This window comes from Diorhabda carinulata, chromosome X (genome assembly GCF_026250575.1).
Source record: "Diorhabda carinulata isolate Delta chromosome X, icDioCari1.1, whole genome shotgun sequence".
NCBI classification, from domain to species: Eukaryota; Metazoa; Arthropoda; class Insecta; order Coleoptera; family Chrysomelidae; genus Diorhabda; species Diorhabda carinulata.
The window spans coordinates 34,768,717-34,780,063 of record NC_079472.1 but is presented as its reverse complement, the minus strand read 5'-3'; the positions used below and the strand labels follow the sequence as shown (position 1 = coordinate 34,780,063).

At 30.8% G+C, this 11,347-nt stretch overlaps 1 protein-coding gene across 1 annotated transcript; it reads right to left on the bottom strand.

Annotated features, from left to right (window-relative positions):
* Nucleotides 1–320: 320 nt before the first annotated feature.
* LOC130901008 (uncharacterized) lies at nucleotides 321–6,332 on the bottom strand. The gene is made up of 2 exons (XM_057812049.1): nucleotides 5,547–6,332; nucleotides 321–885 (listed from the first exon to the last, which is right to left on the bottom strand). Exons 1-2 carry the CDS (start codon nucleotides 6,285–6,287, stop codon nucleotides 442–444), a joined length of 1,185 nt encoding a protein of 394 aa, XP_057668032.1. The 5' UTR covers nucleotides 6,288–6,332; the 3' UTR covers nucleotides 321–441.
* Between the last annotated feature and the right edge of the window lie 5,015 nt (nucleotides 6,333–11,347).

The following is an 11,347-nucleotide window of genomic DNA, read 5'->3' as shown; positions in this document are numbered from 1 at the left end:
GTAGATCGTTGCGCAAACTTTTTCAAACTAACCTAAAATTCTATTTTGATTTAAAAAGCTCTCTTCAGTCATTATAATTAAGTAGAATAACCATTGTAGTTTCCATGAGTCATTTTTGCATAAATACATACTTTGAAGTTTGATATCAAGCATTTGACATACTAATAGTGTAGTGATTCATCTCACAATATTTTATGGTTTCACTGTACGTATAATTTTTTTGAATTTTGACAAAATTAGAAGTTTGATTTATCTTGCTGCTCAAACTTCCTATTAATACTTACTTCCAAAATTACACAAGGTATTGAAGAAAGTGGTCATCGTTTTCATCAATTTTATTGTTTGAACTAAAAACTTCAATTATAAACATTACTAGATAAACTGTGATACATATTAAATTTTACGAAATTGTGAAACAAAAACTGAATCCTCGTATCCTCATCAAAATCTTATTTCAGACTCTAAAAAACCTTCTACAATCTTCTCCAACTTTTTTCTATAAGCTATAATATTTTCTGATCGAGGTTCTCGTGGAGCTTTTTGTACAGCTTCACCTCTTTCCTCTCCTTTTTTGAATTCTGTTAATACGTCATCTAATTTGAGCGATCCTAATTCTAAAGATGCTATGGCAAAACAGAATCCGTAAAAGGAGTATCTTTGCCAGTGGTCGAGGAGGGTGTTAACGGAAAATATTTCTTCAACGTTACATCCCAATGTTTTCAAAAATGAAGCAAGTTCTTCATGATAAAATTTCAAAAAGTCGGTTACTCCAGAAAAATAATCATTACCAATACCACTGAAGTAGTAGTGAGATAGATCGATTATTGGAGAATGAAGACCTGATGTCTGAAAACCTTCTAGAGCTACATCGGTGGCATTTTCTCCCTGAAAAAAAAAATAATACTAGCAGTTCCTAAAATCTTAATGAATGACAAAGTTCGTGAAACTGGTGGAAAAGTAAGAGAGAGTTTGATTATTATAAAACATAGGCCACGAATGTTATCAACGAATTTAGCTACTGGTTCGTGGTTATAATTGCTCAGGTGTCTAATTTTTTTGCGAATGTTAGTTTGATAATTTCTGAGCTGAATGCATCATTTTTTGATACCAGTTTCATTTAATACTTTGTTTTGGTACATTTCAAATATTTACCTAACTATTTCTGAAGGTACAGGTTGTTGTGACAATGATCCTCAAATAAATTTTAGTTTTATAAAACAAAAACATGTTTTATCACTATTATAAAACCGTAGGGCGCTTTTTATGACATTTTCAAACAAACTTTTCGTTTTGTAACCAATAGATTTGATCCACACTGTTCACACTACTACTACATCAACATTCACAGCAGTCTTCAGAGACGATAACGAAGACGATAACGAATACGATAAACAAGACGGCAACGAAGATATAACGAAGATGATAACATGGTTATCGAAACGCGCGACAAACAGTGTAATTGTGAGTGTTGGTGTAGTACTAGTGTAAATAATGTGTTCATTATGACTATCACCAACGGTTCCAGAAATTCCAGCTTTGTCCCTGTTAATAGGTTTGCAAACCGTCATAATTTTCGGTACTGGAACAGTAAGAATCCCAAACTGAATCACTAGAAACCTCTGCATATGCTTTAAGTGACGTTATGGTAGCAATCTCGGGCAGAGGAACGATTGGTCCTTTTATTTTAAAAATGCACAGAAAGGTTTTTGTTAATACTGACCACTAAGTTACGATATTGGATGTTTTTCTAGTTCCAGATGTAAAAACTTCACAAATAGTGAATTTAAGGACTTGGTTTCAACCAACCACACGTCACATGATTCCATGGTGGTTGTGAACCAGATGTTCCCAGGTAGACTGATTTCGAAAAGAGGTGATTAATAGAATTACATATTCATTATTGTTTGTGAAATTAGTGATAAAATAAAACATGTTGAAATGTTGTTTTTGTATTTTTTTATAAAGATATGTAAATATATGTTATTATTATATGAAGTGGAAGAGATTATTTCGATAAGAGGGTGAATAGTAGACAAAGTTCAATATTGCTTGACATTGCTTTATAAAGATAGAAATACAACACTCGAATTTGACAAAAAAGGGATTAAGAATTATGTAAGATGACTAGAGTAATTTTTTCTACTCTAGAAGCGGTGGACTTGATTTGTATACTGGGTATTTATTATGAAAATTGTTTGCTTTCAACTAAAATCTATTATTAAAGATTTCTATACCGCAATAAACCTGAACCTAATCCCGAAAATAAACACTTCAATAGTAGCAGAAAAATACAAATAAAAATGTGAAAAAACTGGTGCTGGGTGTCTGCGTACAAAATCTATCAGAAAGGTTGATCATAGCACGTTTAAAAGAATCATCAAAAAACGTTTACTTGGTAAGAAAATGTAATCGGTTGATATTGATTCTGATTCATGATAGATATTATAAAATCTGTTTTTATAAAATTTGGGTATAAGGAATGCTTAACAAAAATTGAATTTAAGCATTCTATTTGTACTGTAAAATACTATAAATGAATAAAAACTTCAAAATGCAGGTAATACCGATAAACACAAAATTTGATTTGACACAGAATTTCTAAACTCGTGGTCATAATTAGACGAACAAATTGCACGACGTTGAAAAGTTTGATTTGCAATTTAGGAGATTGTTTGAACTATGTTTTTCAAAATCTGTGGTTTTAATTTTTAATTGGGGTGAACCTACTCGAAACATGTTTATTATTTTTATTGAGCTTTACTAACAAACTAACTAAAAACATGAAAAATAATTCAAAATTGTATGAAACACATTTTTTGTATGAAAACGTTCTCTTTGTCTGTGTGTGTGTGTGTTGCCCCATGCTGCTTTTAAAATTATCTGCCCATGGTCTCAAAATTTGAGCATATCCTCAACTACCCCCTTGTAGTTTTCAACTTCAAAATTTCCTAGAAATCCAAAAACTACTGCTTTATAACTAATTCCACTTGATTTTTGACTACGATACAGAAACATTGGGAATTTTTCATCGAAGAAATATGTCTAATTTTCAAATCAAAAAGCCCAACCTCAACTTTTGTTTCAGATAAATTCAAGGAAAATTTTTTCAACCAAATATATCTAAAGCTGAAGTCTTTCAAAAAAATTGAATTTAATGTGTAAATATGGTATTAACTTCAACAATCGACTGAAAGTTCTCTTTTCTAACCAAAAATACTGTTTTTACAGGCAATGATGCATACAGATCATACGGATGCTTCAAATATTCGCTCTGTGGTTCCAGTTAAAATCTCATACTTTCTATATCACCAATCAGTTTTACTTACCATACTTCAAAAATTCAAGTAAAAGCCGCTTGATATATATAACGTGCAATGCAATACAAGGCGCGCAGATTAAGTGCAGCTGATTGTTTCATGCAAGATCTTGCACTTGCAATATTATTAGTTTGGTGTCATTTTTATTGCTGCGATTCTAGCTTAAAATCTAAAGAAACTTTTGACTTACCAAACAACTTGTCCATGGGCTTCAAAAACAAGCCCAATGACCTGAGTTTTTTCATTCTCATTTTTAAACCGGTATAAAAATATTAAACAAAATTTGATGTTAGGAAATTTTACTAATGGAATTTTTGTTAGTGTTAACTATGATGCAATCGCAAAAGTTTTTAATAATGTCAAATGACGTGCAATATTCATTTATGGAATATTTCACAATTTACTGAACGCCCCATGTTAAGCGGGATTTACTTGACACGAGTTGCACGTCGTTTGTAAGTCTCTTGGCATTGCATTATGGTTGCCACTTCCAAACCTCAAATTTTATTTAATATTTTGTGCGGACCCTGGAACGAGGATCAGGCTCGTGACCCCCCTTTATGTTATGCAAACATTGCAAACAATAGCTAGCACGTGTGCACCTAATTAAATAGTAATTAACCTAGATCAAGAATTTTCATAAATCTATGAAAATGTGACATTGTCATAATTATAGATTTGAATCTACGGTAAAATATTCTTCAATAAATTAAAAAGTTGCATTAAAAGAGAGTTAGGCCCGGCCCCCGTGGGCCCGTGCCCTGTGACCAAAGTTGCACCAGTCCCACCCTTGATTTTGTAGGCATTTTCAAAATGAAAATAACAAAGCTAATTAAAGTAAACAAAAAAAGTGCAGATGTCTTGCTTTTGGAATCTGATGGACAGTTTAGCTAGAGAATTAGACAAGAAAAATTGGTTGAGAATGCATGAAGAAACATTTGAAAACTTCTGAGAAAAATAAAGCAAAATATCAGCAGATTAGAAACTCATTTCTCTCTTGCAACTTGCAAGCAATAAAAATGTCATAAAATCGATAAAGTTGTAAGTATGAGCTTTCACGCTTTTTGTGGGGAAGCAACATTTGCTAGGATATTCCAGGACCGTCTAAATATGCTTCCTAGGTTCCATAGTAACATAAGTTTGTATCTTACTTCTCGAACTTTTATTAAACTTATTTATTAAACTCATCAGCGTTAAGGTTTTTCTCGATGGCATTTAAAGTTTTTCTAGACTTGTAGAAAACACCTGATTGTTAATAATAATGTTAATAATCTGAATGTAAAACTATAATCACGCAATATTTTGGAATATATTAAAGTTGATTAGAATTTTAGAAAAAAAAAACCAAATCCTGTATTTATACCAAAATACGGTGTTTCCTTTTTGTTTGTGTGCTAATTAACTTGGAAATGTAAGGAAAAATAACGAATATTTTTCCAGTAATGGATGAATGTTATAGATTGATTCCTATTTTAGCAAAATGAACGATGAAAAATAATCAGCAACCAGTAAACAGGACTCTATCCAAATAGACAAAGTTTGTTTTCAGGACATGAAATGCGAAATTAAATCTAAATTGCTAAGTACGTAGAAAAACAATCTGAAACAAATCGAACAGTCAGTGAATCCTTGGCCACAACCAAAATCAAACAGATCACACCAAGTGAGGCTTACTGACTAACCAAAAGGCGAAGCCTGTGATGTAGAACTTAGTGGTAAACATATACTAACTCTAGGTGAAAGCATGGATGTAGAAAATATAATTGGTTATTTAAAGAACACCGGCTCATTGCGGCGACTAAAAAAAGAAGCGATGGAAAATAAATTTGTAAACTTTTTGTACAGGAGGACTGCTTAACAATAATTCTATTTTAATTATAAAATATAGAGTATTACATTTAGAAGAAGAAAGGAAATCAGTCCGTTCCATTTAACCTGTATACAAAAGAGAAATTTTAACAAATTATGTTAGGTGAAATAATTTTTTTTTTATAACGTACATTGAGCTAACTGAACATCATACTCACAATAAGCTTCAAATGTCTGACACAATATTGAAGGACATAATTAATTTACAAATGACAATTATATATCGGCATGCGCAGAAACGACATTACTTTCTAGTTTCTAATCTTTTGCATCTCAGTTCACAGGAATATAAAAGCTTTGTTACCATTATTAGACTACACAATACGATGGAGCAGTAGTATATAACAATTAGGTACACACCTGAAGTTTCAATAATACACTGTTGTGATGAAAGTTACCGTGAACCAATACTGATTTTTCTACTGTTTCATTCAAGATTTCTAAAATCTTGTTTCCACTGAAATTCTCAAGTGCTTTATCGAATTTTTTCAATAAATCCAATCTCATACGCAATTTCAAATTGAATTTCAGCTTTTCCATACGAGATGTGAAAAACTGTGCTAGCTCTTCAAACATGTTTTTACTAATCATACGACAATTTCCAAGTAGTTCGTCGAATTTGTTACGGTGTAGATGACGTAATCCAAGGGATAGACCATGAAACTTCGCAATTGTTTTTAGTACAAATTTGTAGTTGTGTTCATTTAAATCACCTTCTATTTTGGTATATCCAGCTTTTTCCAAATTTTCAAGTAATAAAATTACAATTCCGTCTTTATCCAGATAATTGTAACATTTTGGAAATGTTGTTAAAGGATTTTGTATCTTCAAATACTTCTGCAAGTCTAGAAATAGTGGAATTACATTTTTTAATATATATGCTTCTCTTTTAAATGCTTCCAAAACATTTTCACTCTTTCCTATATTAGCCACTAGTTTTAAATCTTCAGAAACACCCTGCTTTGATGCTGTTACTTTAACTAATGCCTGATTGGTTTCTAAAGATTCTTCTATTTCAACATTTATATCTTCAAAGGTATCTGCGAATAATATTGTTTTCAATGCTTCTTCTATATTTACGTTCAAACTATTTTCACTCATGATGAAAGCGTTAGGTGCGATTTCACTGGTTTTTTTTTGTATTGAAGTGAGATTTAAAAGTGGCAATTCATAGTTTATATTGTCGGTAGTACTAAGAGATTAATTGATAACTGATATATAATTATTTTATAATCTCACCACTCCTGGATTGTAGATAGGAAATTGATAATTGTATAAATTTACAAAGGTTTCAATTATCTATGGATTTTTGTTAAATAAAAATCGTTGTAAGAAATAGAAGAACATGAAAATAGATTAAGATGAGTATGAACTGTTTTAAAATTTTGAAACAGAAGAGACCTAAAATCAAGAACATGCATTAATAAATCAAAAGGACTGAGAAATAAAAAATTTATTTAGCGTTATCCATTAATTTTTATTAATCTGAAAATTGATATGTAAATCGAATATACTGCAACAAAGGTAGTTTGAAAGTGTTGGTCGTTTTGATGATCCTGCGAGATGAAGTGATTTTTGTTACCAGGATCATTTTAATATAAGTGAGATTCAAACTAAACTTATTTTAATATTTTATAGTAATTTGCGTAATACAACATATTTTTTATGATTTTGTTGGAACTTCCCATAACATTTTGATAAAATTCTACATAGATGTGTTTTGGAAGCTGATACATCCCAATGAACCTGATTCTATATCTGAATCTCATAGAGGTCGCTATTTACACGGTCCGTACCAATCAGCATTGAACATTTGAACTTTTTCTAAGGTTAGATTCCTCAATCTACATTTCGAGTAAGGAAAAATTTATTGATTAAACAAAAAATTAGAAGGAGAATATTGAAATAAAGACTAAGAACATAAAATAAATCAAGTGTTCAAAGTATCCTCATTATTCACAAATATACAAGTTTATACTTTTTTCTTAATCGTATGAACTGTTCGGGATCAGCAATAAAGTCATTGAAGTGACGTTGAATTAATTCCGTCTTTCAATTCTTGACGTGAATTCACCTCTATAGTCCAGAGGATTACAACCGCATGACCAAGAAAGCCAATGAATCAGTTTCTGCAACTCTACCAATCCATCATTCTGGAAAGGTTACTCAATTACGATACCCTCTATCAAAGTACGGCGGACTGTACATATCACCATTCAAATTCCCTTGTAGAACGTGAAAATCTATTAATTCTGCATCTAAAGTTGCCGTCTCAGTATTAACTTTAATCGAGTGTTTACCTTGCATCATGCATCATGTCGCGAAAAGGTGGCCCCGGTATAAAAAGAATTCATTTCAACAAAATTGGGTTTAAAAACCTAATCATTGTTAACTTATCTTCATAACTATCAATTCCGGGGCATGAAGATAAACAAATTAATAGTAATAAATATTTTTTCTCAAACGCTACATGCAAGGAAAGCCCTCCAATGCCAATTTTTTAAAATGTATTCGTTTTATAAATGGTCTCATTTACAAAAACCATTGAAATTATATTAATGCATACTAATTAATAATTACAGAGAGTTTCTTATATGTAATGTTTGTGTCCATATGTGAAAATCGAAGGAAAATATACAGTTAATAAGCGAACGGCACAGTTTTGGTAATCATTGTAATTAATAGTGGAGATTTGATGCTTGAAGATCACGCTCAGATTCTTTCCTCTTCATGGGATATTAAGGTTACAAGGGAAACAGTAGGAAACAAATTTGGTACCAGCCTTTGTCGATTTTTGGACTTTTATGAATATTCTAAAGATATTAAAGGTATAATTATATTATATTATATTAGGTAAGATCCATGTATTAACTGAGATTCTTGCTATGTGTCTGGTGGAATTATGCACATTCAGTGTACTCAGAAATCATTTTAGATAATAAAGTCAACAAAGCCAAGTTATTTAGTATATGTATGAGGTTTTTATGAAAAAGCAGTTAACCAAAAACAGGTTCACTTATAACAAAATAATGCTAAACTACATATTGCAAAAGATACGCGGAATAAGATCGAAACGTTTGTTGGTGTTCAACTTCTACCTCATCTAGCATTTAAGTCGGACCTTGTACCGACAGATTACTAATTATTGAGATCCATGACAAAAATTTGCATCCAAAGGAAATGTTCTAAATACAGTGTGATGAGATCAGAGAATGGTTACACCAAAGCCTCAAAGAGTTCGCTGAACATTTGGTCAAACTATAGAATACGATAAGCTATAATTCGAATATGGAAGCTTCCTTTTTTATGATTATTATTATACTATTAAATAAACAAAGTGCACACTGGAAACTAATGTTATCCATAAGACACACTCTATAATAACTTCATCATTACATTATACCATCAACATATTTCATAATTTTCTAATGGAAATAATCTAAGAACAATACACAATATCGAATTTTCGAAATATAAGGTAACTTTTTGGTTAAAATTGAATGATATGTATGTTCACTCGAAGTTTTTGATTGATAAATCCAATCTCAAAAAACTTATGTTCAATACTATTTGTTACGAATAACAAGCGCCCTTTAAGAGAGTCCGATATAAAAACACATTCATGGGATGTGTCAGATCCAAAACATACTGATTCGCCTGAAATGTAATTTTAAGGAATATAAATGCAGACGTCAACATTTTTTTCTTCAACGCACTTATCCTTGAATACGGATAACGTTATCTGTCCTTGAGATAGGGTCACACCTTGTCGAAGACAAAACATGATAGTTCTTTATCTTGGGTACTTTGATATTGTTAAATTAGTGGAATGTGACAATTTGAACAAGATATGTTCCTGTTAATTAATTCTATAAAAATGAGTTTCCCTTACTGAATACACTATTTTCACCACCATTACACCAACACTCACGATTATACTGTCTGACGCGCGTTTCGATAACCAAGTTATCGTCTTCAGAGACTGAAGATAAGTTCACCAGTTTACCAGTTTCTGAAGACGATAACTTGGTTACTGAAACGCTAGCCAGACAGTGTAATTGTGAGTGTTGGTGTAGTGGTGGTGTAAACATTGTATTCAGCCAACGGTTCAAGAAATTCCAACTTGAGTTTCCCTTAAATTATTTGCACTAACATTTCACCTCGTAAGTCTTATTGATGCATATGGATAGAATTATATTGTCAATCATTGCAAATTCCTGTGGTTTACCTTGAACTAGAATATATTTTCATCCGAAAGTATGAACGAAAATAATAGATACATCTGCATAGTTTCTTTATATAAATATTTGTATAAAGAATGTTTGGTGAAGTAATCTTGCACATTAACTGTAATTCCGTACATAAGTTGTATAAACATTATGCGAAAAATCATTTTAGATAACGGTAATCTAAATGCCAGTTGGTTTATTCAAATACGTGTCGACTAGAATGATTTATGATTTTTGCAAATCGCTATTCTGGAGTTTCAGGATAAAATGAATATTTATAATAGAATTACATAATTTGTTTTTATAATTCTATATTCATTTAGAATATTGACGGGAATCTTTGTATGAAACACAAAACTTAATCAATAACAAAACAATAATCCACCAAAATCATTGACCAAAACATTCTTTAAGTTTTCTAATAATAATTGATATCAGTAGTTGCCTTAACCTCCCATCAAATTGATTACCCAATCGAGCTTCATCGGAAAAAATATACATAGTAAGTACTAAATATATGTATTGATACTACAATCTATTCTTATAATGACAGTAAACAGTTACAATAATTTTGAAAATGATACTGTCGTGTAAAATAATATTTTGTATGAACACAATTAATATATAGGGTGTATAGTTATATTTTCATCCAATTAATCTGCTTCTAAAAGGATGAATATAAAGAAAGCCAATTTTTTCTATTATATTATATTTTTTCACATGGTATGTTAAGAATATTATATCATACTGCTTATATAGATTTGAAACTTGAAACTTTGATTTTGAAGAGTTATTTTTCCCATTTTTTTTAATGACGAAAACAAAAAAATAAAATTCTTCTCCCATAGAACCGGGGTAAAACTAAATATTCTTCGAATTTAGCTAATTCTGTAAATTCCCGCTACTTTCGTTGAGGACAATTTTCCTAAAAGTCTCGAGTAATTATACAGTTCTAAGGAAGATTTATTATTTGTTCGAACATCAACATTCATGTTCTCATATTAATCAACTAGTTGATTAAAAAGCCAATAAACCACCTTTAACAAAACCATTTAAACTGTCTATTCCCCTTTCCTGTTGGTTGATTGTTGGTAGATAAATTATATAGAAAAGCTGGTCTTCAACTTGTAATGGTTCTATCTTGTCAAAATTTATTTGGTGTTGGTCCCTAGTTGATCCATTTTTCATTTAAATAAAATAAAAAAATCAAAGTCTTTCTATCAAATAAAATACTATTCAAAATTTCGGAATTATTATTTTTATTTCCATTGTCTTATTTTCTACAACTGCGATATCACTATCTACAAATTTTTTTGCCCTTAAGGAACTTTAAAGATAAATAATTCAAATTCAAATTAAACAATAATGTCTGTCACTATAATTTCTGAGCGACATGGTATCCGAAATCCAAAAATATTACATCAAATAAACATTAAGTTGCCAGTCAATTCACAGATTCATAAAAATCATTTCTCGCTAATCTATTTTGTGTATTTGCTCAAATTGAATTTCAATTTTCACCATGTAATTCAGGACGACAGTTGAAGAAAGTATTTTAAAAATTATAGATGATAAATTCATTTAATGTTATTGCCGTTGACGGATGTTTGAATTAAAAATATACTCCATATATTCAAAAACTGTAATATATTTCTAAATATAATCGATGGGGTATGTGCAGACAACCTAAAAATAGTTATAACACATACCATAATAAAAAAAGATCATCGTAGTGTTGTGGCATGGTGCTCTACCTACAAAATAAGTTGGTCTGGGCTATAGGTCTCTTGTTTTGGAATGCCGAAGTCTGTCCGTAGTATTACACAGTATTACACAGTAATGGCCAGCATTTACCATTTCACCAAGTGGAAGTTACAGCACATCGCGCATGTCAGTTTTTTTACCGTAAGCGTTTATTTGAAATTCGAATTA